The sequence below is a fragment of the Embiotoca jacksoni genome, unplaced genomic scaffold, assembly GCF_022577435.1.
Source record: "Embiotoca jacksoni isolate LCO1_2020_lvr unplaced genomic scaffold, fEmbJac1.0.p SCAF_8, whole genome shotgun sequence".
NCBI lineage: Eukaryota > Metazoa > Chordata > Actinopteri > Embiotocidae > Embiotoca > Embiotoca jacksoni.
In genome coordinates, this window is record NW_027185436.1 from 12,419,360 (window position 1) to 12,447,356 (window position 27,997).

General features: G+C 41.8%; 1 protein-coding gene across 3 annotated transcripts; it reads right to left on the bottom strand.

Moving 5' to 3' along the window:
• Window positions 1–455: 455 nt before the first annotated feature.
• On the bottom strand, window positions 456–27,878 carry ap1b1 (adaptor related protein complex 1 subunit beta 1). 3 transcript variants are annotated; one of them, XM_069178330.1, is made up of 23 exons: window positions 27,796–27,878; window positions 25,515–25,575; window positions 24,045–24,150; window positions 23,803–23,938; window positions 23,069–23,314; window positions 22,643–22,833; window positions 22,324–22,545; window positions 22,061–22,181; window positions 21,859–21,954; window positions 21,177–21,292; window positions 19,625–19,790; window positions 18,792–18,890; window positions 17,317–17,576; window positions 16,747–16,951; window positions 16,532–16,552; window positions 15,585–15,614; window positions 15,359–15,496; window positions 15,127–15,272; window positions 14,909–15,038; window positions 10,835–10,919; window positions 9,368–9,454; window positions 8,596–8,750; window positions 456–2,053 (listed from the first exon to the last, which is right to left on the bottom strand). In XM_069178330.1, exons 2-23 carry the CDS (start codon window positions 25,549–25,551, stop codon window positions 1,979–1,981), a joined length of 2,868 nt encoding a protein of 955 aa, XP_069034431.1. In that variant the 5' UTR covers window positions 25,552–25,575; window positions 27,796–27,878; the 3' UTR covers window positions 456–1,978. The 3 variants fall into 3 exon arrangements, with proteins under 3 accessions (XP_069034431.1, XP_069034429.1, XP_069034430.1); XM_069178328.1 differs by lacking the exon at window positions 27,796–27,878 and adding an exon at window positions 27,520–27,686; XM_069178329.1 differs by lacking the exons at window positions 16,532–16,552; window positions 27,796–27,878 and adding an exon at window positions 27,520–27,686.
• Window positions 27,879–27,997: the final 119 nt, after the last annotated feature.

The following is a 27,997-nucleotide window of genomic DNA, read 5'->3' on the forward strand; positions in this document are numbered from 1 at the left end:
TGGTCAGTGACTCCGCATCACTGAAGACTGCAGACCTTCATCATTCACAGAGGAGCTGATCTGAGATGAGACTTAAAAAAACAACCTGCCACTGTTTCAGAGCAGCTGCTCTGCCGTGAGGCTGCTCTCTGTGGGGGATAAAGCTCAGACAAACAGTCATGGACCAAGGTTGAACACAGAGAGCCTGCTGACTTTGCATACAAAATTGTTCAGGTCCCCCATGAGAGAAGATCCCCAAACACCTCAATTGGTCATCGATGATTGTAAAGTATGGTGTGAAAACTGTGGGCTTTTAGGGCCTCTGGGAAGGTGGAATTTAACGAGCAAAACGGAGATAATGTTTTACATCCTGTGACACTGGGACTTTGACATTAGCAGAAGGTGCCATTGAGATCGCCCCTTCCATTTTTTAATATTCGTTCCCGACTGCTGAAAAAAAAAAAAAACCCAACCGATTATGTGAATTTATCAAGACTTTTAATAGTTCTTTTCAAATGATGTACACACAATGACCAACATTTTGTCAATGGAAAAACATCTGATTAATCTTTTGATTCCGTTTTGTACAGCATTTCATATTAATCAGCCGTCACCACACACAAAAGACACGCGCTCCGGATACACAGCCTCCTGCGTTGTAATCTGCCAAAAAAGGTGTTAGCGTAGGTGCGTTAAACCTGCAGAGCCGACCAAAATTGGCCCGCGTGTAACGACTCGGAAAAGGAATCCGATAAATCTTCAGAGTCTTGCAAGTAAAACACTGCATGTCGTTCTAGCCTCGGTTCAGCTAGGACGGCGTGCTGCTACCTACACGTACACTCTCAAGTCGTGCACGTCATGATGTCAGTTTACTCCACCTGAGCCTTCATCTCAGGTGCCCATGAAACTCGAGAGAGCTGCGATCGATGAGGACACGGAAAGCAAAGTTGGCAGAGAGCCCGAGCGGTTTGCTTTCAGCTGACGCGGAGGGGGGGGGGGAAGCCGGTATAAACTCCTTCACCAGCTGAGGCTCTCTCCCAGTTTGCCACATGTACACTAGCAGGACTACAAACACAAATTAAACCATGGAATGACTAAGTAAGAGAGCGGTCTGTGAATAACTGCTGCTAGTCTAAAAAAAAAAAAAAAAAAAAAAAAAAAAGTCAAGATATTGATGTAAAAATGAAAGACACGCACACACGTACAGTTTCCGAGCACACAGCACACATTCTGCCTTCGGGGAAAATAAAGAGGATCTGATCCCCACCGCTCACCGCTAAAGAAAACTATAAAATGACAAAGACAACAATAGTGTAGTTTTTAAGAATTTATGTGTTTCTTTTAAGGCCCACAAGGCCCGCTCGTCCACTTCAAACAGGCAGAGGCCGAGGAGAGTTTAAGCCTTTTTCTGCCGCATCTTAATTTAAATCACCCCCCCCCCCCAAATAAATATGCCCAAAGTGATGACCCACCTGTTGATTGCAGATGCTAAAAATAAACTCTAATTTGCAGAGAAGTGGGGCTAGAAAATGATTAAAGAGCTTCATGCAGAGAGACGGTCACAGAGATAGAAGTCAAGACAGCCGTCGGTCCCCAAAAGAATAAAAGTCGTTACAGGATGGCTCAGGCAGGGCAGAATAGTAGACCCGCTCAGAGGATTCAGCTTGACATAATGTCCTGAAACATGTGGTGTGAACAAACATACGAAGAGGGGACGGGATAAGGCCTGACAAAGAGAGTGAACCAGAAACCTCTGCAGTCTTGGAGAAAAAACAAAAAAACAACAACCAATTGGAGAAGGTTCAAAATGCGACAACAGGCCATTAACCATCGTGATGAAATGTCTGGATGACACGGAGTCTGCGGTCTCCAGACCAAACGCAGCAGGAAGTCGCTCCTGCGCCGCTTGAGGTTGTAACGCGGTTCGCGGATCAGGACAGAAAGAGCAAAGGGGGAGGTGCCGGGAGGCAGCGGAGGCAGCGGCCAGGTGGATGTTTGTTCAGTTCTTCAGCACCGCCTCGTAGCTCTGGAACACACACTGGGAAACCTCTGCAGCTCTGCACTTCAGAGAGATCTGGGGGAAGAGAGGATTTTATTTATAGCAGTCGGGTAAAATGCAAAGTTTTGACAAAACCTATGGAGAAACAGCAGGTTAGCAACAGACCGGTGGGAGGGGGGGGATACGACGCAAGTTACCAAAGACGATACCTTTATTGCTTGTTTCTTTTAATCCAGAGATTTACTGAGCACGAAGGGAGCAAGTTCAAAACCAAGCAAAAGGAAGAGAGACCGTTTGAATACGTGTGCACAAAAACTGAAGAGATGAAATGTTTCAACCTACGAAATCCTCGTCAAGAAACTTCAGACATGAGCACTGCGCATATTTCTTTTCGAGCCTTGTTAAATAGAACTTCACCGTCCATCGTTTCCAGCAGCCAAAATTAATTATTATATCTAACGGGAAGAAAAAAAAACTCCTTAATGCAGTCTTATCAAACACAGACAGACACACAGATGCAAATATAGATACATAAACACACCAGAGGAAACAGAAGCAGCCACCCCACTCTTTGATGTTGGTCTCAGCTGGGAGTAGGTTTAGGATTTGATGGAGTGGACCCCCCCACCCCCCACCCCCCCATATCACACCGCAGATGTTATTTCCTCAGCTCTAGAAACACACCATTTACAGGAAACACAAAGCAGCTGGAGCCGTGGCGTAGCTGCGTCGGGAGTGATACTGTCGTGGTGTTGCAGAAAACGCAATTCAAAAGACAGTAATTCTGAATATTTATAAGTGTTTTTCTAATTAATTGCTGCACAGTGAAAACCAGCTGCGCTTTCTCCTGGAGCCATTAATAACCCACATGTCTCTGCAAAGTGGAAACGGAAAGAAATCGACCCGCGTTTTTTTTTCCTTTTCTTATACCCACAAATCCTTTCGCTGCTGTCCTTTCTAAGGAGCAGATTTGTTCCACTGGAGTGGAGCTGGAATAGTTTGTGGGTCACAGTTGTGAGTTTGCCAACAATATGCGCAGACCCTCTGCGACTCTGGTTCTGTGAACAACAAACACAGGAAACACAGACGGAGAAGTAACAAAATCTCAGAGTATTATGACCGGGGACAGACCTGTATTTTTTTTTTTTTTTAATCAAAGTGATGGATCTTTTAGTTCATCTCTGGTCTCTGTACACAGCGAGGACAGGCTGTACAGTCTTTCTCATATGATGTTTGGTCTTTGATTTACTGGATTCTTTCTTGAATTTGTCATTTGTATTAGATGCAGTAACCCTCCATCCTCCTAAACCACACATAACACTGTGTTCAGTTGTTTCCTTTTAAACCCTCAGATGTTTTCTCCTGCATCAGCGACACCGTAAGGTGACGATTTCTCCACTGCGAGGCTGCCACCATTATCATTATGAAGACTTATCAGTTATTCACCGGAAATCTGCTGAGTGACAGACGGGGGGGATTTCACACCGGGCCCCTTCAATGAGTATCAAACGCGAGGTGATGGAGAGCAGTGTGCTGGTTACCGCTGAGCTGCAGCTGAATAAACAGCAACACTGCACAGCTACTTCAGTGCTGCACCGGTACACTCGAGGCGCTTTAGTAATGCACGCCGCTGCCGCTGCCAACATTTAAGCAGCCGAGCTCCAAACAGCAGGAAGTAAGATGTGAAGAAATGCAGAAGCCCCCAGCCACCGTGGAAGCTGCTGTTAAGAGAGCCTTAAACTGCAGCATTCATGTGTACATCTTAAGGCTTTCTGCTAAAATAGTCGTATTATATCAGCGCACACAGGCAAGGAAATAGCAGAGAGAAAAAGGAAGCGGCAGCTTGGAGTGTCTAGTATTGACGGATTAGCTTTGTTTCATCATCCCACGACTATGAACCTCAAGTATCACGGTGTTTACATAACTCCGTTTCTAATATTTAATTACACTAGTATGGAACAGTTGTTTTATTTTTTATTTTTTATTTTCAGCTCATCAAACAAGCAATAAACCAGGCTGAAAACAAGTGTAGCAGTCTTTGTAAAAGCTGCATAGATGAGCCGGGTCATTTCTCTGATGCAGCAAGGCAGCACTGCAATGATTAGGTAATGTAATGGCCTCAAAAAGTATTTGGACTGTGTCAGTAACACAACAAAGTTGTTTCCTCAAATGTTAGATAAACCTGGTATCTGCAGAAAAAACACCTTTCACACAAATGTCAACAAATATTTTCTATTCAAATAAATGTGCCCGTTACGCAAGAAAGCAATGGCCTCAAAACCCGTAGTTCGACACGATATCAGGACAAAGCCTGTGATACACCTGCTGGAGGACCATGCTAGTGTCATCTAAGCCCGTAAAGCACGGTGCCTTCGGTTTAGCCACCAAAAAACACACGATAGGCTGTTTAGGTTAAAGTAAGGAAGTTTACGTAAGGAATGTTACATGTGTCATGTAAGTTACTTAATCTATGTTAAATACATCATGTTATGTAAAGAACTTATTATTCGACTTCACTTTCTCAGACTCTGGTCTCCTGGGTAACTGTCTGTGTGAACTCGGGTAATTTGCTTTATACATCCACTATAGTCTACAGCCTTCATCGGCAAAACTCGTTTTTAAATGGAGGACTGCGATTCAGAACAGGAGGCATCCCGGTAAACTCGGGGAAACCAGCAGCAGATTGGATGTTTAAATGATTTGGGGGGGGGGGGGGTCCAAGAAAAAGAGGCGAGAACCAGCGGCGATGATCATTTCCGAGATCACCGAGAATCACAAGACACAACAGACCATTTGAAAATAGGATCCACAGATCATAGTGCAGGAGGAGAGTAACATGGTGGAAACCATTCATAAAAGATGAAGGCAGGTCCGTAGGATTTAATTTGCGAACGTGGTTGGAGACGCAGAAGCAGAGTTTTGGAGTCTAACCTGCAGATGAATCCACATTCGACTTACTTGGTAAAACCAGGAGAAGAATCGCAACCAGACTGCAATTGGAATTCAGTGAAGCATGGAGGTGGGAACATCAAAGTGTGGGGCTGTTTTTCTTACAGTGGTGCAGGTGAGCTTGTAATTAGTCTAATCTGGATGCAAATTTGCAGAAGACCAGCCGCCCAAGACAAAATAAATGTCTCAGAGTGTCCCTCCAAGAGCCCGACTCTAAATCCCATACGGGCAAACGGAAAAAAAATCTGCAGTGTGGAAGAACTGAAAGCTTTTCTGATCGGTACCCTCACCACAGCTGTTACAGAGACTGGCTGACTCCATGTCCACATGTTGTCAGGAAATTCTCCAAGGACGGCAAACTACACACTGATCCACTGTAATCGCCAGCAAACGGTCTCTTTGTGGAACATTTGCTTTGACATTTTTAAAAAAAAATCTCTAATACAATGAAATTCAGTGTCTAAATATGTTTTCGGGTCTCTGTATGAAGGTTTAGATTTTTTTTGTAAATTTGCAAACATTCCTTAAAACGTTTTCACTGAAAATTAAACCGACAGAATACCAGTTTGCAAAATGTGAATGGGTCGAAATACTCTCTGCAAACCCCTGTATACATACTTAAGCCTAACATTTGATATGGGGAAACTTAACCCTGTTTAGTGGGCAACAGTTGTTCATCAAGAGAGAATTGAGTCTAATGATTTATCTTAATGTTTGCATGTTGACTGTACATGTAAACTGGGGTGGACAATATGTATAAAATCCTCCACCATTAACCACAATGCATGTCATTTTATATTGATATGCAGTATATTGTGAAACAGTAGATGCCCGAGAACATCAAATCAGAAACTTTTCTATCAGTAAAATAAACAGATTTGTTTAATTTTGGTTCATTCTGTTCATTAAAACCAAAACAAATAAAAGACACTTTATTATATTGTTGCCAAAATCCTATAAAACCCTCAAAGTAGCATACAGCAGATCTTCTCATTGATTTGTGACACTACATCCAAAGACATGCAAGGGAAAGTTAGAATCCAAAATTTTCAAAGGGCGACAAATGTTCATCTTAGAGACTGAAAGCAAACAGTAACTCTGCTTGTGCGAAGGAATTGAACAGATGTTTTGTGTTCAGAGGAGCGTTTTCCGTTTCTATGTTGTAACACACTTTTACCAACAAAACAAAACAAAAAAAAACCTCAGAATCACAAGCTCAAGTGGTGGATAGAGAAAAATCAGCCAATATCACTGGTCACATTGTTGCCATGGGGACAGGAGATGGCAGATGAGAACACCATGCTTCATGTCAAGACGATGAGCAGCATCCCAATTCTCCACAATAAATATAATGAATAATATATGAGCTCAGATCATTCGGGATGAAATGTGGGCGCTACGGAAGACTTTAAATTACAGCAGCGGTAATGGATGTTTATATAATAGCAGGATATCGATGTGACGATGTAACGGGTCGATCGTGGCGATGAAGCTACAGAGAATTATGGCATAAATCTGCAGCTCCCCTCGGCATTAACTATAAATCAGCTTTACCGTTTTGAGTCTCTCTCAACAGTCTCAAAGTTGGTTTTGGCTGCGGTAAGCAGATGTTTGCAACAACAAGCCGGAGTGAATCTGTGAAATAATGGGAATATTGGACTTCATTCACCATGTGGCCAGAACCACGAGTCCAAACGAATGTACAAGCGCACCATAACAACTTAAAAGGTGACGATATGTCGATATTGTGTTCACAACTCGTTTCCACGGCCCCAGCATGACCAATAAAACAGATTTAGAGAGGATGCAAATTGTTATAGATCGTTTCCGTAAACTGTGTTATTACTGTCCATCATAATGTAATTTTCCAAAAGCGTGTTTCTCCTTTCCCATCCATTAACCCCAGGCTCAAAAATCAATTTAATCTGCAGACTAACATCTTCCAATATACTTAGTTTAATCCCTTTTCCACTGTTAAAGAACTAGAGTCAAACCCAGATAGAAGCAGTATGGAGCCTGGAATTGGGACACAGTTATAAGATAAGTTGTGAGGCATCGTGGGAGAGTGGAAGCCAATCAAATTTTGAGATATCAGAAAAATAGGCCAGGCCTTAAAACAGCAGCACAAATCAAACCTTTTACCACACGATATAATTATAATTGTTTTTAGGTCTTGTCCTCAGAAGCAGTACAAAAATTCTGAAAATATGCATTGGGGCACGGCTTTACTTCTTCAGGTTTAAAAATAGCTGCCGACAAAAGGCTTTGGCAGCTTGACGTTAATGTGCTCTGCCAGGAGAGCGCTGGGACCGTGCAGCAGACAGCCGCTCAGAGCGACGAGCATCACAACACATGCTGGACGTGCAGCACAGTGAACTTGAAAGTCTAGTCCTCTCTTCACCAAACAATTTGTGTCTAAAAAGTAAGAGAGCTTTTCCAGACACACCGAAGGACCAATTTGGACAAACCTCCTGAATTAATGATGTTACACTACACACCAACGCACTGGGAAATTTTAAAAACCTCCACCTCTAAAAATAAACCTTAAATTCTTCTCAAGGTAATTATTACACATGTCATAATCAGGTCGGATGATGACGAAAATCTCTAAACTGTGGAAGGTGTGAGCCAATTTGAAATTCGGAAGATTTAATGAACAAGAGCCGGGTGACTGGACGAGTCCAGGTGAGAGAAAACAAAAGCACGCGCGATGCCACCTTATAAATAAAACTGCATCTGGAAGCAGACTGAGTGATGAGCAGAGGGGAGCGTCACACCAAGGTCATCGTTCAGAACGAGTCATGCAGCATTTTTAAGCCAAACACAATCCATCGAGAGCGGAGACTGCGTCACGCTGACGAAGCAGAATCCTGCTACGACACAATAGACTACGCAAACAAATACGTGTGCAATCACTGATTCAAAGTGGCCGAAACAGACACCACACTGCAATCACTGGACACTCCGTCTCCCCCTCTTCAACACGTTCACCACTAATTACAGCTCATCGATCTTCGCCTTGTCGCTGCGTGCTCAAATCCGATAGCGATATGTCATTTGTCTCCATCTGTGATGTGCACTGGTGGCAGTATTCGTTAACTCCTTCATACTAACGTAGTTCACAAGTAATTTGTAATTTTGAAGACCTTCATTGAATTTGTGCCATGAAGCTGATTCTGATAGAATCCATGACGGTAAACAAGGCTTCAAATATGGATGTTTCCCCCAAAGAAACTACAAACTCTAAAACGTGGGAACGTCACACGCGTCTTCAACCCGACAGCACAGAGGATCGGAAACAATCAGTACAGTTTCAAGGTGGACGGGCAAGATTAGTGTCACCAATTCAGTATCCAACACCATCCCTGCTTTTGTCAGGTCATGGTGACCTTTGAGCACCAAAATCTTCTCAGTTCATCCTCGAGTCAAAATTGATGTTTGTCGAATTTGAAGATGCTCCTTCATGGCATTCCTGAGGAGGATTTTCATGTTTTTGAGAAAGGGACGGACAACCGGAAAACTGAAATTCTCGGATTACAGCTTTTTAAATGTCTCCCATGATAATAAAGAGATCAAATCATTTCATCGTCTGCCAAAATTCACATCTGTCAACGGTGTGGCGAGTTTATGGAATGATCTAATTTAAATACAAGCAGTACAGTACTCACTGTGTAATTTGGGTTTCCTGCCTGCACCCTCAGCTCAGCCAGCACCCAGATGCCGTTGGTGAGTTTCATGGACTGATACAGCATGTCCTGACCGTCCACTGTGCGCTTGGCAATGGTGAAGATGTTGCTTCCCTGCAGTTTGTTGGAGGCTGCATCTGGTAAGGGATCATAATCAAACATCGTCACACTGCATTCAACCTTTTTACTGTCTGACTAAACTTGTACGGCTCAGTTTTAGTTTAGTTGAGTTATTAGTTCATATGGAGAGTCACTCCCGGACTCCGGGCATGCTCGCTGGTTGTCTGCTGAAACATCATTAAATGTACCAGACCGTGAAGGATTTCTTTTACACTTATCCCCTACACTTTCACTCCAGGCTAACCGTACAACAAAGATATGGTCACTAATTCGGAATGAGTGTTTCTCCTCAGTCTGTCTCGCTTGTTGTACCCCAGCAGGATGTGAAATCCGCTCTCTTTGTTCATCGAGAATAAATTCAATCTATGGGGGGAAAATCTCCATTAAACTGTCATTTGGAATTCTTCTCCAGTTCAGCTGCTCTCACACTTGTGTAAAACCATATTGTCAGGTGTAAATAGGGACTGCAGCTGATGAGTTTTCATCAAATGCAATTTGCTTCATTAAAGGGGATCTGATTTTCAGATTGCCACTGCGCTCTCTGGCAGTTCTCGCATATAAAGAATCTGCACGATATGGCTGCACAGTGACGTGTTTTTCAGCGAGTGTTCTCTTCTCCAGTCATCCTTCTTACCTGAGCTGAGATGGCAGTCTTTGATCTGAAACTGGGACTCATTGTCATTAGGAATGTCTTTCCATGTGGCGAGGAAAACCTGCCGCTCTGTGGATAAAGAGATGTAATCAGTGGACGAGTCCGAAGACAAAACACACGCAGCAGGTCTGAAAATAAGACTAAGATTTGTGGTTAGCGGCAACCAGTGGCGGTTTGTTGATGCGGAGCGAAAAAAATATTGCTTTAACGTAAAACACAACAAAACATAAATTCAGAGTATAATCAGAGTTATGCACTTGGTAGTCTGTCAGCGCCTGCAAACATTCAATAAAAAAAGCGTTTATAAATTATATTTAGTTCATTTCTGTGTAAATACATATAGGTCCCGTGACCTGAGGCTGCTGTTCAATTGGTTGTTTCAGATATTCCACAGGGTGCACATCTCGGCGCCCCGGACCCTCTCTCTTTTATTGGCAGCGAATCGGTACCGTTTTACGCGTCTTTATCGAATGCGATTGGACAACTCTCGACGACGTCTTTCAGGTTCACCTCACATCCGCCATTACATAATTGCACGGTTACGCCTGCTTCTTTGCTATCTGTCCGGCAGCGGAACGGCAACTTTAAGTGGAACTGAGGAAAATTGGGTTATTTCTAGGCATGAGACGAGTACTCGAGTGAAACGAGTATCCAGTACAGATAATGTACTTTTGACGAGTACCGTCGACTAAATGTGTCAATATCTGTGTTGATGAGGGCTTCTAACAGACACTAGCTGTGTGCACACACCGGGGCAGCTACACACAGATCCCCCGTCGCCTCGTCTACACAGACTGCTGCAGTTTGAGACTCCCTGTCCATGCTCTCAATAGAAAAGAAGATGGTGACTGAGATAAATGACTTTGAACCAGAGAGTCATTGAGAAATTGAATGGCCAGAAGGAGAAGAGGGCAAAATTTGGTATTCAAGTAGTGCTACTGGCAGGCAACATTAGTGGAGGTAACTGTCCACACTGCAATGACAAATCGTCCCAAGTAGAGTGCGAGTAGTTTGATTCCACTCTAAACACAGGGTTTCCTGCCGTGTCTTTGGCCCGGGAGAATTAGCTTGCAGCCTCTGGCAGCATTCCTGCTGCGAACCCCATCAGGAGGCTCAGCAGGGAGAAACGCCAACACATTTTTAGGGGATAAATCAAACGGCAACACAAAAAAAAAAAAAAAAAAAAAAAAAAAAGGGGGGGGGGGGAGAAAAAAAAGAAAAGGCTCAAAATGACACGGCTGTACAATCTAGAAGTAACTCTGAAGCTCCGAGATGTGAATGAGTTCAGGCAGGCGGACAGTCACATAGAATCACATCACAGGCTACGTCACATGCTCAGAACAGTCACAATAATGAACCCTCACTGAAAGACTGACGTATGTGGAAGTCGTTGACGTAAGCAGGGCGTAAAAGCTTTTGAGTGAAGAAATTTGGCCGCGAGACACTCACCCATCTTCCCGTCCTCGACAAACAGCATGCTGATGGGGTACTGGCAGCTGAAGTAGAATACGTCAATGTTGTTCTTAACAGCCACCTGTGAGAGTAATTACATGGAAGGAAGGGGCAGAGGAGGTCAACAAGAGGAGAAACAAGAAGCAGTATGTCAGTAATTACTTCTCAAGTGCCCTTAAAGGTGGGTATTGCTGGCTTATGTGTGCTGTTTACTGAACAAGTGAGTAAACTGAATGTTACAAGCACGGCGATGTTTTAATGGGGTCCAAGATGTGAGACCGCTACTTCGACCTCAGCATTTGTTTCTAATTTAATCCCAAAGGTTTCATTCCTAATAATAATATCAGTTTAGCAATTTGAGTGAAAAGTGAAAAAGGCACATGGTTATCAGAATATTTTAGTATTTGTTTGCCTCTTTTTGCTTTAATGACAGCAGCGTTCAAGCTGCATGAACGAGTTGGTTCAAACCTAATAACTATTGTTATTCCAGCTCGATCTGATAATAATCCACAGAGCTTCTTGTGAAGTTAGGAATGTTTGGCTTCCTCAGTCTTCAAGTGCCTCATGAATATTCAGAAATGTTAAGATCACCTGACTGTGGAGGAAAGTCCATGACAGTCAGCACTCCTGGGCCTCCTCTGGTTTTCAAGTAGTTCCTACACAGCTTTGAGTTGTGTTTGGGCTGACTGTCCTGCTGCAGTATGAATCTTTCTCCACAAAGATGCAAACCAGAGGGTGGAGCATGTCATGAGTGGAGAGGTTGCTTCCAACTCGGTAGCAAAACACCCCAGACTTGAATGTTCCCGCCATGTTTCACTGTGGGTTTGATCCACTGTGGTATCATTCTCTCTCTCTCTCTCTCTCCTGTTCATTTACCCTTCTGTTACTGACACAAACCTCTAACTGGGATTCATCAGTAAACATGATTTTTTTTTTCCTCATCATCCACTGTGAAATGCTGGTATGTCTTAGCCCACCCCAAATGTTTGGCCATGTTTCTCCTCCCGACAGGTGGTTTGAAAGCACGACTCATCCTCTGAGATCATACAGACTTCGCTTGACAGTACTTTTTCTGATTAGTCTTTTTTGTCTTTGTTAAGAAAATTCTGTATCTTTTTTATTCCCAAGGGGAAAAAAGCTTGATGTGTTGATGTTCAGTATGGTCTTCTTTGGCCACCAAATCGTGTTTTGGATACAACTGATCCAGATTAAGCAAAGCGCTCTAGAGCTCCATGTACTGCCCCCTTAGAAACGTTCAGTTGAGCCGTGATTTGAGGTTGAGAAGGCGCCTCTTTCCTGATTATAGATGCAACTTCACTTAGTCTTAGTTCTGATGTTTTCCACAATCAGTGCTACTTAGTAAGCATTGTTCATCTGGAAACTTGAGATACCTATTTAACAGGTGAAGAATGTTTGCAAGCTGCTTTACTTGAACAAGTTTCTAATGAGTAGAACAAATCCACCCGAGTGTCAGCTTAAGATAGAAAGACACCTCAAGTACATCTGACCTTTTACATAAAGAAGTTAACATGGCCAATGTCATAAATTAGCTTAAATTTGATCGCTGACCTAGAAATAGGACAGAATCTTAATTTCTTATCCATCTTGCTCCTTTAAATGTTTCTAAACCCTCACTCTAATATTATTTTTATGAAAATGTGAGAGATTATAGAAGTAGACTCCACTGCATATCACAATATCATCATTGTTTTTCATCATCTTTACTGGCCTTCCATCATATTGTACATCACAGTGAGCAGGCGCCAAAGGATATCAACGGACGTTACTTATAAGCTAAACACACCGGATCAACTCTCTAGCTACAAACAGCCTTTTGAAAGGTGCTTCACAAGACGATATGAATAAAGATGAAAATGAAAGGGGATCACAATAGCAGACAGTGGTTCAAAATGAAGTAGAACAAATAAAGGGATAAAAGGCAGGTGGGAAAAGTGGGAAAAATATCAAATAGAACCAAACACAAAGTCTATATATAGAAAAAGAACACATTTGTTGCCTTAAGCTCCTCAAACAGTTTATAGTCTAGAGGAGGCTGAAGAAACTTGACACACACGAGCAGCTGTTGCAGCGATACTGATCAGGCCGCTCAACAAAGAACTGCCGAGAGGACAGCGAGTTCAGCCATAGGATAGCAGAAGAATGACTTGTGTATTATTCATTCGGGCATCTTATTCCTGGGTGCAATGCAAGACTGCACAAACTGCACAAAGCTTTATTCTGAATGTATGTAACATGGAGCTTTATCATAAAAAGTTAGTTGCCCAAGAAGAGCTCTGATGGAGCTGAAGAGCTCTGACACCAAATAAAGCTGAAAAACAACCACTGCCCGACAGAATTTTTGACGCATCATTACAGGTCTCACGTGCTTTGATGAGTTAATCTATCATATCAGTCTATCATATGACTTTCAAACCCTGTGAGGTCCGTCTTTTGCCTCAAAGAATATTTTTTGAATTCCTCTATTTTCTACTTTACGTACTATCTGTATTGCGATTGGCCTTATTTGTCTGAAATAGGCTAGTATTTCACAACAAACTGTAAACGAGAGCTGCAACAAACAGTTGCTAATCAATTACACAATTAATTGAAAATTTTCATGCAACAATTTTTGTTTTGTTTTTTTGATGTTTCTTTAAGTGAAAATGCAAAAAATAAAAAGATTAGGTTCCAGCTAATCATTTTTGAATATTTGCCTGTTCTCATATGATACTGTGATAGCCCACTAAAATGTGTTGGTGTTTTGGACTATTGCTCAGACACAAAAATAAATTTGAATTGTGACAGACATTTTTAATAATTTTCTGAAATTTTCTGACCAATAAAAACCAAGCAACCAAATATTATATTTCTATTTGAAGACAAATTTGAAAACGCTGTACTATGCAGCAAAAGCCATACATTTAATAAGGCAGATGTTTACAATTAAACCTAAAAACTAAACAGATGAAGTCACACGATGATCAGTCTGATTAAGCTCAGCAGATGATAGTAATTGATTTACTGACTGATCAAATCAAATGTTTACTTTACATTTCTCAATGCTTTGCTGCAGGGCTGCAGTAAAAGCAAGCTCATCTTTTTTTCTTTCATTCTGACTAAGAATACTGTACAAGTTACTTTCTGTAACCAGCAAACCATCGTGATGTCTTCAATTTGAACTTGTGTGTCATTGTGGAAGGAACGATCCAAAGTTACTAAAGCATTTACCATAAATGTGCAGATTTGTGATGAAAGAGTGTTGGGGACTATGATACTGTATGATTAAAAATTTAAAAAAAACTCCCACCCATCAGGAGTTAAAAGAGCACTCAGAATAATATTCTGGGACATAATCTTCCATCATGACAAAAATAACACAAAACCCCTCAAAAGAAAACATCTGGGGATGTGTCACAAGAGAGAGCAGTACCCATCAGAGCAGGGCCTTGAGGCAGCAGAGTAGAAAAGGTTAGCAGGTCTGCTGAGGCCAGGAGAAACAAAGGAGACATGTGTTGTGAGACCACTAATGACCCTGCCTACCTCAATCACCCCCCTTGACACTCTTATCTTCTCTCTCCAGCTGCACATGGCGCCGGTCTACCATTCTGCCCAGTTAAAAGAACCACCCTGATCAAAAACAAGCCGGACCCTGCCGCTCTTTTATATACAACCTAACTCAATGGCTCTGAAGTCTGTTTTATGTTTTAGTCCTGTTTTATTCACCGCATGGGAATTCAACAGTATAGCTGGATAACAGCGAGGACGTATTACTAATCAGTTGTGACGTGGTCACATTTTGAGGACAGTGAGTCAGGTCCATGGGCTATATAACTAAATGACTAAAAGTTAAAATACTGCTAACTTTATTATGGACTTTCACAGATTGAGCAATGTCATTTTTCTATTTAATTAATAACAATAAAAAAATTCCTGCACAACTAAGCCTGTGAGCTCTGTTTGAAGTACAAAGTCTCTCTAACTTCTGGCTCCTGGTTTGTACTTGACAACTGATGATTATTTTGTTGACAAGCAACATCAATTTCGGGGTGATGAATATTGTGAATGCGTTACCTGCAGGTTATTGAGAGGCTCCATCTTCATAACAGGTCCCACAGTACTGAGGGGAAGGGCCACTTCGATACTCTGGTTTGGGCTAAGAGGAGTCAGAACCTGGAGTGGACCAGCCGGAGCGAGACCAAAGCTAAAGAAGCACAGTGGGAAAATAAAATTCACAAAACACATCTTTATACAAAAATCAGAACATCTACTGTTTAGGTTGGTGGTCTTACCTGTTTCTGTTAAACTGGATGGCAAAATCTGTCATGACACTCATAGCTTTGTTTGTGAGAGTCATCTCCATTTGGGTGACCCCAGCACGGCGGGCAAAAGTGCCTGATATCTCCAGGCCCTTGGCCTTCATGGCGGGGAGCCAAAGCTGAACAGACACACAAGAGCCGTTATTTTATAATGGAGCCCATCACTGGTGCAACACAATTCTTGTCCCAGCTTATTTAGACTCACTGCTTTTGGGGCGTTGTAGGCTCCCATAGGCATACCGACTCCACCACCGAGATCAAACAGGTCATCCAGCCCGCCACTGACGGGGGCATTGAATGAGGCTGGCATCACAGCTGGAGGAGCACCAAAACCAGCCCCCATCTGTCGGTCACAAAGCAACATGTTACCATTCAGTATCACCCTGTATTTAGTCATCAAAAGTCCAAAAACTCAGACAAAATTAACTTACACCAGCACCTCCTCCAAGGTCTCCGCCAAGCTGAGCACAGGGAAGAAGCACAAAAATGCATCAGGTTATCTGTGGTTGCAACATAAATGATCATTCTGGAGGTTTGAAGAGGACGGATGGAGAGGTGTGAGGGTCAAAGAAATGTCTTTCCGTGATTAATGACAGCTATGGGGTTTATACTATAAACAAGTAACAGAAGAAGGAGACACTAGAACAGGGAATTCCTCCCTTTCTGTAAGTGACCTTTCTCTGTCCACACAGGTCCAGCTGAGAGTCTACTGAAATCCAATAGGTTTGTTCAAATGCTGCTCAATAAATGTCGATTGTGGTGGTGAAAAGGTTGAGGACACAGTGAACAAAACTGTCAGCGTGATTCCACACAGTGACAAACTAAACTACTGGGAAGCACAATTTTGAAAAGAAAAAAAAACATTGGCGTGATTTACCAAAATCTCACTGACATGGAGTGGGAAAACACAAACAGTGCAACACAAAGTGCAAACAGGCACAGATCACTGCTGCTATTCAGAGGACACAGTGGCACAACAGGGGATGAGGAGGGGGGGGGAGGGGGGGGTTCTAGGCTGGTGCTGGCCTTTACTGGTCCAGCGTGGTCCCCTGGACCAACCTCAGTGGGGCTGTAATCTGGGGGCGATGGGGACTGATGTGGGAGCTGAGGTGACTTAGGAGTGTCCGTCCGCAGGGGAATGGGCGGCTGATTGAAAGATGAAACACATCGCAGAGTCCAGACGTAAGATAAGAGATGGACTCAAGGATTTAACATGATGCCTCCTGCACATATCACGACAGTAAAATATGATAAATGATGAATGAAAATGTCAGACTGAGGAACGGAAACTAAAGAAAAACAGCAGTGATTAAATGTTTCTTATTTAATGGTCTGATATGTTTTTTAAATGTTGTGCGCTCTCCCTCCATGTAGTTACCGGCTCAGACTCATCCCCCATCTGCAGGTGCAGCGTTGAACAAAGAAAGGAAAACATACAAGAGTCAAAGCAAAAAGAAAAAGCACCAAACAGTAGAGGAAAAGGAAGACAAAATACAACAAGACACTTTACCATGATTGAGACCCAATAACAGAGATCAACAGCCTTTCAGATCCTGACAGCTTCACTCAAACACAGGTGTGTAGAAGACGTACCAGGCTGTCCAATCCTCCTCCCAGAAGGTCCATAGCGCCCATCTGCATGCCAGAGGAGGCTGCTGGTGGTGGTCCACTGGTAGGAGGTGTCAGGTCCAGATTGAGAAGATCTCCGAGGAGGTCTCCCTGGGATGGGATGACAGCGGGGGGCGCATCAGAAACTCCAGCAGCCGAACCTGTGTCTGGGCTCTCAACACTCTCCCCACTAGCAGAAATCAAGACAAAAGAAATCCGCAATCAATAAAGTTATGCATTTTATGTCATTTGTTTAATTACTTTTTGGCAAACTGGACATTCCTAGTGATTTTCAAATCACTGCAAGCCTAATTTGTCATTAACCTGCTCAAATAACACCATTTAGTCCACAAGAACAATGGGAGCTGGTTGTGATGAGTTTCATCTGACGGGAGGACGGAACAAAGAACAGCTGCACAGCTTGACACTGCTGGGACAGCTTTGCTCAGCAGATTTGAAATCAAACATAATAGCAAAGTCAACAAGCTCCTTGTAAACAAATTCCTTTTTGCCTGCAGTGTAAAAAAAATAAAAAAAATAAACTGCATGACTCACGATCCAGCACTGCCAGGGAGTCTCTTGTGCTGAACACCACGGCTGCCCTCAACAAAGGCACTGGGAGGCTTGTGGTAGACAGATGCCAGAGTACCAATGTGGCAGATAAGCTCCTCTAGCAGTGTGGGCTCAATCAGATCTGTCTCCTCAGAGATCAGGGGCTTCTCAGCAAGAACCACCTCCTTGGCAGCCACAGGATCTGTGGACAGCAGACGCCAGTAGATGTAGCCTCGGTCCCTGAGGTCTGGATTATCAGAGTCCTGCAGAAAGAGATGGAGACGTGAGGATCGTTATTTATGGAGCGTACATATAATAAATACTTGATGTTTAGACTTTTTTTTTTCCTTAGCCCTGATGATAGAGATGGAGCAGAATTTCAAAGATATCAAAAACTGAGTCAGGCTCTGGTTGGTGCAGGGATTTGAATAATGTATGAGGCAACCTGACGCTGTATATTTGTGGAGAAATTTCCCAGGCTTTCAACAAAAACACATCAGCTTAAAAGAACCTTATAAAAGGATATGTAATATATATCCAGAATTTACTTTTAAGTTATGAGTCCCATTTTCTCTACATTGCTGCGTTCTGCCTGCCTTGCTCAGGAACAAGATGTATATGTGCAAGACATCAAATGCACCAGAGGTATGGAATTAGCCGTTTTGTTTTTTTTACTTTAGTTATATCTATACATACTAATGTAGTACCATACACAATCCTTGACTAAATTCCATCTATGTGCAGCATATTTTTGTTGAAACAGTGTAACAGAGACACCGCTTTAACTATGTAGACATTTTTGAGACCATAGTTTTCAGAGGTATTTTGTTAGACTATCATAATGACGTTCTTGTATTTTGTCATCGTCATGTACATGAAGGATGGAGAGAAAAAAAAAGGAACAAAAAAACCACAGTTAAAAATATTTCTACTCAAAACTATCTGGAACTACAAAAGACTTCCCCAAAGTAATTCCATTGAGTTTCAGTTCATATACCCTACCATGTATGTAGATGAGACATACAAGCCTTCATACTAACACATAGGGAATTATTTCTTTAATGACAGATGATGTTTATCATACAAGATAAAACTAGATTTTCCTCATAACTGCTTTGGTTTATATTTCTTTTTTCAACTCTCAACCTAAACCCATTAAAACAAAATAAGTGTAACTGTAGAGAAAGCTCAACCCTCTGGAGTCATTACAAAGAGAAGTTTGATATCCATCATGTCATTACAATGCTATAGTGTCCCTAGACTAATCTCGTAACAGTCAAATCTACAGAAATTGATATAAATATGATAAGCTCTGTCTGATGTGGATAAATTACACAAACTTTTGGTTTCACAACATGAGTCGTGAGTACAGACTAGTAGACAACACTGGGGAGGGATTGTCAAATATCTGGAAGCAGAGATAATGGCAGGGACAATAAAATGTATTAGCTGAGCTGCATGGGATTTTTTTTCCTCACCTGCGTGGCGAGGCTTAGCACCTGCTGCACCAGCTCCTGTGTCTCTGTCGGCTTTTTCAGGAACAACTTGACAATTGCAGTCAGTAGTTGCAGCTGCACCTGGAGGACACAGTGAAAACACGGAACACATTACGACTGCTCACACACTACTGTTAAAGTGCAGTTTGACAAAATGTAATTTGACCTAAAACTGTTATAAGGTGCCATGGTGCATCGGAATGATAATCTTTTTAAAAAGCTCTGCACTGAACCACCATAAACACATCATAAATAAATAAGGTTTAAACTCCTTTGAAATCTCACGGTTTCTTTCATATGGACATCACACCTTACTAACCATAACTATTGCTACAACTAATCTGATCTACGACAACGTGACAACAGCACAAAAGGGAATATTTATTTACATAATGTACATCTTTCTATCCACAAAATAGCTTATCATAACCAGAAAAGCTTTGTAAAGGCAATAATAAGGGAATCATTCCATTACTTGGTGGGAGCGACCATTTGTGAGGTTCCTGAGATACTGCCTTCAACGAATGGAACAGGCAACTCAAAATCATAATGCCTCCAGACACGTTTAATAATTTTTCTCATTTGCAAATCATTACGTCAGTTAAATAGGACCAGTTCTCTGTAGTACTTCTGTATTTGTTTGTGGCAAGTCATGTCATATTTGTAGTAGTCTACAGGCTCTAAACAATTACTTTAATTATTTCTGACAAAAAGTGTGTTTCTTACTGCAAGCACTGCCTGCAAATTACAGAGCGACTCCCATTAAATATTGACTTTTTGAAAGAACAACCTCCCCACAGCCCCCCAAAACAAACCTGAGTGCTTTCATCGTGGAAACCCTCCAAAAAGCTCTCCAGCAGCTCATCAGCATTGTCGATGCGTTCAGCGTACTCTCCCACAATCCAGATCATGGCGGCCCGTGCCTCTGGCTCATCCAGGGAGTCCAGGTTTTCACAAAGAGTGGCAATCACGCTCTCATACCTGGAAACGGTGGCACAAAACAAAATTACATAATTTCAAATGTTGCAAATGTATTAGGAAAGACCGGAAAATAAACAATCACATAATGTAATTGTAATTTGCATTATGTGACTGCATTATGATATAAAATTTTTGGGACAGAAAAAACTAAAACAGCAGTACAAGCTGAGGGAAAAACAATTACCACGTCTGGCTTGTAAAACAAGGGAGTAAACAACATTTCAGAGCATTAGCATTACTCTGGAGTCGTGTTTTCTGGCAGCCTGACGAATGTAAATCCATTATTCTCTCGCCTTTTAGGTCTGATTTGGTCTTTGGTCTGTCGTATGCAAGATGCTCAACCATAATATTTTCTGCAGTGGGTCATGAATTTTCGGTGAATGCAGTACTTCTAATTTGCATAAAATGATTGGTAATAACTTGCTCCATTTACATAATAATGCTTTTATTACAAGATGTTCCAAAGCAAAAATGCCTAATTGACAGAAAAGGCAGAAGTTTGACTGAGCAGTGACTCATATAGCTCAAAGCATGAGCCATGCCCAGCTGGAAGCTTTGCAAAGCTGCTCTTTCAGAGGCTCACGACTCCAGAATGAAGGTCTACTGCTGTGTGGAAGAGCAGTCTGGCACATGCTGAATCCACAGCCAAAGTCACACTCCAGACGAATTAGCCTGACCTTTGACGAGGTGCAATCAAGGCAGGGTGTTAAGTGCTGTTCACTGTAAAAAGACATCTTGTTGGTAAACTATTCTGAGTGAAGGGTGTTTGCTTGTGCTTTACAGTGTATGCAAGGACTGTAATTCGAATATATCAAGAATGCAAAGAACGTAATGGGTCATATAATGTCCAACTAGGGTTATGATCTTGAGGTGGTATGCCTCTGCCAACCAGCCGAGTTATAGTTTACATCCACGTCTGTCCGCACTCATAATATGCAGTATGTAGTGAACACCTCGAGGCAATTTATTAAAAATTGTGACATGTATGGGGGAGAAATAAAATCTAAACTGAAATTAAAAAAAACTGTTTGTTTGTGTTGATTTTAAGCTTTGCTGTTCTTGTTTTTGTTCTTTTGCATTAATGTGTGACTAGATTCAGAAAAACAAAAAGCAGAATTAAATTCCTCGCAAGTGTCTTTTCCAAAACAGCTGACTGACAGCAGACCATGCTTTACATTTGGATGTTGTTGCAAAGAAGTTACAAATTCTAAAACATGAATGTCTCACACACATCTTCAACCCGACAGCACAGAAGATCTACAATCAGCACAGTTTCAAGACAAGTGTCACCAATTCAGGATCTGACCAAATGTGAAAGATTGTCACAATCACTCCTTCTGTTCCTGAGTGATGGTGTCAAGTAATGCCGAATGAAATGTTACCTACTTGTTGGGGTACTTGCGGAAGATGTCCTTGATGACCACAATGGCCTCCTGCACCACATAATTAACCTTGGTCTGGATCAGGTCTAGCAGGGTGCTAACACAGCGCTCCGCTGATTGCTAATGAATGAAGAAAAAAATAATTGTCACGATAGCCCTGCAGATTAGAAACACTTTACACAAATGCAGATAAAAACTGTGTGTATAATATACATTTGCCACAATCTGAAAATTATTCTTATTGTTACATAAATGCAGGTCATTAGCTAAAAATTCCTGGGATTTTATTCAGGAATACTTACCCATTAAAATCAAACATTTGGTCATTTAGGTGCCGACTTTAAACATAAACACTTATGTTTTCTTTTCTTTTTTTTCTTTTTTTTAAGTAAGTTCTGTTGAAATTAGGAGAGACAAATATGCTGTATAGTATGCTCTTACAAAAAATAAATAGTAATAACCTGTGGTATAATTTGTTTTAGGAACAAACACGCAGCACTGTCGTGATGACAGAGCCACCTTGTGTTTGAAACAGTGCCTTACCAGGGGGGGCTTTAATCATTTACAGTGTTGTGATCTCATGGAGTTCAAGTACATAAACTTTGCTTTACTGCTGAACTACATAGCTGACACAAGAGTTTGTCAAATAAAACATTGGATGACAGAATTACATCATCTCCACCCACCTCTACTTTGATGGCACAGCGGCCAATGGCCCTGACGGCTTTACGCACAAAGTCCACGTCCACCTCAGTGGCGTACTCCTTTAACTCAGCCAGCACCTACAGAGACAGACATCCATGTCAATCAGATGGTGTGGTTAACAATAGTTTTGCCTTCTTAGGTGCATCCTAACATAATGACGTGTTATAGATGTGAGTGTGTCACCTGGGCAATGTTGGCTTGAGATGCCAGGCGAATCATGATGTCCAGCTTCTCCAGTTTGACATAGATGGGGTCGTTGTACTTTACAAAGAAAACCTTCATTTCATGTTTCAGGATCTCTGGGCTAAAAGACACATGAAACATGTCTTTTATACCAAAGTAAAAAGAGTCCAACTGAAATACGGCACACTAACAGCAACATTTATTCAGGCCTATGCGTTTCAAAAGTACAAAGAGTGGTAAAGAGACCCTCTCCCAAGACTTACCGTCTCTGGACGATGAGGTTGATGTTTCTAAGCGCCACATATTGCAACTCGGGTTCAGCAGAGAGGAGAGTGACCAGAGGCGGGGCGAGCTTCTTAAGCAGGGTGCCATAATAGTCCAAGTCTTTGGGCAGCATCTCCATGAACTTCATTAAAACTTTAACTGCTGACAACACCACTGCGGAGTTGGCATGGGAGAGCCGTGGGGTCACACGCTCACAGATGCTAGCAGATGTTGATGATTTGGGGAGAGAAATAGCAGAAAATGAAATAGACTCTAAGGGCAATATCCGCCAACAGAAATACTCTGTTACTCTCTTACCTTTGGGACTCACGGTCATCACGAGGTGTGTAATTAGCCAGACAATCGAGGATGAATATCTGTCCCCACTCTGTACACTCATTAAGAGCTGTCAGCAGCTTGTTTATTGTCTGAGGATTCAGATCCAGTAGATTGCTGTTGGGATGAGACTCTGCGATCTCAGACAGCGCTGCCACTGCATTGGCTACAACCTAAAGATGACAAGTAAAGATAAACGCTTAAAAGACAGTGGCCAACAGGGATATTAAGGATGCAAAAGAGAGGTCATTTTCGAACAAAATGCTGGCATCGTGTTAAACGTTTGTGTGCCAGGAAAGGGTTTATCAGTGAAAGACAGAGTTAAGGCTTGTGGCCAGCTGTGTCATGCCGAGTTAGAAATCTGGCCAACTCAACAACCGGCTGGCAGGCTGCGTGAAGGAGTCGTACCATGGGGTTGGAGTCCGAGATGAGATCTTTAAGGGTGTCCAGGAAGCCTTGGTCCTCCACCAACTGGGCGTTGATATCATGGAGCTTTGCTACACACACGGCGGCCGTCTTCCTCACGTATGGGTCTTCGTCCTTCAGACATTTTCTCAGTGGCTCACAAAGGTACTCAGTGATCTTGTCCACACGAATGCAGCCCATTGTACGAACAGCAAGGGCCCGGATGAGGGGGTTGGGGTCTTCACAGTCCTGAGCAGATGAATCACAGCGGTCATAAGTTTTGTAACATATTTTAATTAAATCTATGTCATACTACATTATCCGAGAGTCATTATTTTTTTTCAAATCTTCAAAAACTATGTATTTGACCTAAACTGAATCCTTGACGTTTCGTTATAATGTCACTGAAGTCAAAGAAACACTGAAAGTAAATGACGGCAAGGGACTTCACACGTGTGACGAGCGCTGCACAACAGCAACATTGACATTCATGAGTAGGTATGTAACACAATGTTTATCCTCCCAATAATGCAGTGCTATATGAAGGTTTGTATCCCTGTATATAACATGAGCACAGGTGGAAACTTCCTATTACCAACACTTTTATTCTAAAAACCTTTTGGCCACAATACGTTTTAGAAAACTCAAAGATTGTGCAAACAATTTTATTGTCAGTTCGATTTTATAGTACTTCACTCGAATGCAGCTTCTAAACATAAATTCCAACTGAGTTTTACCTTCACGAAGGTGTTAACAGCCATGATCGCCATGTCTGGCTGACTCTTGGCGTAGTTCATCAGGTAGAGGTAGACCAGCTTTTTCAGCTCCAGGTTGTCCGTCTGCATGCAGTTCACAACATCTGGAAACAGAGCGCTGAAGGACACACAAGCTGTTATGTGACTCACTACTGACTCCAAATTTAAGGTGATAGAAAAAAATTCAACTGCAGGTGTTTCTGACATTATTTCTAAGGGCTCACCTGACATCCTTGCCCACTGTCATAGATGCAATGACCTTCTTTACTGCCTCCTTTTTCTTCTCTTTCTTATCACTATTTAGCTCTGCCTTGAGCTCAAAGATCTCCCCTGCAAACACAAGAGAAAGAAGCAAATCATTCATCGTGTAATCCATCTGGCATATAGGGAGGAAAGCAGCGCTGCCCATTTAACAATGTGCAAACAGGACAGAGGATTCACTGACGGACTGTGTAATGATCTGTCAGAAATCCTCACACAGACGGAGTGGGCAGGTGGAACTGGTTGTCAGTGAAGCAGGTGTGTAAGGATTTAGCTGACGGTGCTGTGAGTATCACAATCAGGGGGTATTAAGTATTAATACAACGGTAAGCACATTACACCTATAGTTTTTATCTGAACACATCAATGTAGCTGCTGCTTCTTTGACACTTCCTTTTCTTAAATTATTTGAAACTAAAAATGTTATGATGCTTTTATTGGACGATGACTTCGCTCATCAAAACTTGTTACTTAAGGACTCACTTCTATAGCTGCTACACCCTAGACACCTTTTAGTGTCTCAGTGATGGCAAACTCATTTGCCAGTTTAATAGATACACCTAGTTAAAACTAATTTATGCATTGAATAAAAGTGGATGAATCTGTACTGGGAGTGTAGGTACTGAGTAAATCATCATGTCATAATGGGAATCTACTTGAAGGATGACCAAGGAGTTTATTTTTTTTTTTTTTTGGCCATTTGTGTTGCTTTGTACAAAACTGAAACAGCTCAACTTCATTTAGTTTACATTTCACTACAGAGTCACTTAATTAGACAACAAAAATATACACAGCAAGAACGCTGTCAATTTTGGACTTAAATTTGAATCTACCCACTGTGAGTTTCCCAGCCAATGTAAACCGTTAATTACACACAATCTCCCTCAAGATGTGAGCAACAGATTGTACATGACAGCATCAAGCAGATCCTCAGAGAAAGCAGAAACATGCTCTTGTGTCTCAACTAATACCAAACAAACCTAAGGAGTCTGTGCACTATCACTCATAAGTATCTGTTTACATTTTTTAAGCCCTGTATGCGGGAACGTATGGCGCGTCTGGCTTTCGCAGAACAACAGTTGTGAGATGTGTGAAAAGAACCACAGAATTACAATAGGAGGCACAGCAGGGTACGGTACATCTCTCAGAGATGCTGTATATCTCTGAGCAATCATTTTTAATATGTCTAATCTGGTTTACCAAAACTAAAGCTGTTGTTACTGGCAGTAGTGTTGATACAAAGCAGAAGATAACATCTTTGGATACATTTTTCAAGCTCTTAATTAAAGTTATGTAACAACTTAAACTTCCTGGCAACACGCATTCATGTCTTGAGGATTTGTAAGAGCTTAAATTGAATATATATTTTTGGCTTGTTTTTACATGTAATATCTTGCACCTCACATGTAATAATAAATAATAAGATATCAGACCTTTCTTGGTAGTGGTGAAGTACTTGGAGTCTGTCATCTTGGTTCCAAATTGTCGATTCTCCTGCAAAAGAATGAGGATGAGAGAGATGATTGTAAAAATCTCTTGCTGAGTGGAAACTTGGAGCATCACGAGAGCAACAGGAAATACTAGAAGTGCAAGCACAGGAAATAAAAGGAATTCCTGTCTTCTCCTCAACAAAGGGCAGAAATCTATTGGGAAAAGAAAACAATGGATTTTGCTAAGAAACCAGATACTATTATCTCCTCTTTAATAACTAATCTTCTTGGTCAGCACATATGGAGCCAACCATAACACTTTAAGATAACTTGAAATGCTCTCCAGTATAAAACTATGTGTATTTCCTGATTTCTACAAAAGCCAGCACCTCTCTGCAGAAGATCTTTGCTAATTTATGTGGTATAACAACATGTTGTTAAATTTGAGCAACAGGGTTCTAGTTACAAGGACGACTGCTCAGCTTTAACCAAAATAAAATAACAGATATTGAGATTAAACAGTGCAACATTCTCAAGGTATAGGAAAATAAAACCAGGATTCATTAAAAAAAAAAAAAACTATTATGCATTTTATCTTGTCTTTGGTTATTTAAGCACCACTGCAATGAATGTAACTGTGTCTTGCCTTGAATATGCACTGAATAAAATCAACCAGAGCTGCAACGATTAGTCGATTCATCGACAGAAATTACTCGCCAACTATTTTGATTATGAATCAATCACTTCAAGTCGTTCTTAAAATGAAAAGTCCTCTTTGATTATAAACTAAATATATAGTGTCTGTGGACTGTTGATCGGGACAAAACAAGACATTTTAGGTTGCACTTTGGGCCGTGAGAAACACTGGTTGACATTTTTCACCATTTTGTGACACTTTGGTTTAGTTTAGTTTATCAAATGTATTTATATCAGTGGCCGTGTACAAAATACATCAATTTAAAAAAGAGAAAAGATGCTTTGCACCAGATTTAGCTAGCAGCGAATTTCTATCTGCAGTCCCACAGCAGGTGAGAGGAAGCGATAAAACACAGAGAAAATGTACTTTCTCTACTACAAACGGACCAAAACACTATTGAAATCCACACAGGTATACGCAGACACACACAAAGACATACTCCACAGGAATATTATTATGAAGACTTAACAACGAATTGAAAGATTAACAGATAATGTAAATAAAACAGATCCCATCCAGATTATATTTAATAGCAAATCCATAAACATTGTATTAATCCTACATCTAATTAAATCTGATAGTAACAGCAGAAAGGCCTTTGACAGATGGGAATTTTCCCCTTTACTATAATCCGTGTCCCGACTAAGCAGTTTCATGGGTATGTTATTATTCAACACTGAAGTTGTCAGACTGGATTCAACAATAAAACAAGCTGTAAACTGTATTTTAAATGTTTTTTCTTAAAAGAAACTCGCAGACACAACGAGGCTGTAGGAGAGGTGACGATAACAACTATCTAACTCCAGATCTAAATGTACGGCCGGATGGTGACTAAAGTGAACTCGCTTATTAGCGACAAAAGAAGGAATCCGCAGACTATTTAAAGCTCTGAATCTTTTATTTACAGAGTTTCGGGCAGCTGTCAACATCGCAGGATGTTAACGAGCCACAAGTTAACCAGCGTTAACGCGGCTGACGAGGCAGCGAGCAGGACGAACACAAAAAAAATATTTAAAAAATCCCCAAGCCACCAGGCCAAAAATGACACTCGGCTGCTTGTCTATCATTAAGCAACGTTCAAACTCTCAACACGAGTATCTAACACAAGCTGACGTCACTCATAGTGAACGGAGTCACAAATTAAAAAAAAAGAAAAGAGGAAAGAATCGCTAGCTTGCCAGCTAGCATCCGGCTACAACGACGTTAGCATACTTTAGCAGGCTCGAGTGCGTGCGGACGGAAAGCGCACTGAAATGCGTCGTTAACGCAGATAGTCGTGCGGTAAACGAGGCTCTCCGATCGGGTACTCACGCATAATTGATTGGCCCATTCCTGCATGTCGGCAGAAGTTAAGGTCGATGAATGAAGCTGGTGCTAAAAAAAAAAAGGCTAGCCGCTCGGTGCTGTGCGCCTGTCAGTGTCAGCGAGCGAGGCTGAGACGTGACCTTCTCAATCGGGGCTTAAAGTTAAGCTCTTAATCCGTCCGCCTATTTTAGACCTCACCCAACGAATTAGCGTACCTTCTGGAGTCAAAGTTAAACTCGCCACGCAATGAAATTACAAAGAAAATCCCCACAAACATCTTACCGTAACAGGCGCAGTAGGAGCTGTGATGGCCTCGGTCTCCTCCCCCTCGAGTTACTTCCGTCTTTCCACAAAAACATCAACAGCCAGCGACGTCACCTGCTCATTCACACGTTCACGCGTTCACGCGGGGGGGGGGGGGGGGGGGGGGGGGTTGTTCTTTCATGTGTAGTTCAGGCAAATGCGCTCTTCGCACCTCTAAGAT

What these genes read in the sequence shown, in the direction of transcription:
- ap1b1 (XM_069178328.1), bottom strand. Translation starts at nt 27,546, where the DNA reads ATGCAGGAATGGGCCAATCAATTATGC. An exon ending in TCTCGGACTCCAACCCCATG is followed by an intron (nt 22,834 to 23,068) that starts GTACGACTCCTT and finishes TGTCATCTTTAG; the next exon opens with GTTGTAGCCAATGCAGTGGC. An exon ending in GATGACCGTGAGTCCCAAAG is followed by an intron (nt 22,546 to 22,642) that starts GTAAGAGAGTAA and finishes AACATCTGCTAG; the next exon opens with CATCTGTGAGCGTGTGACCC.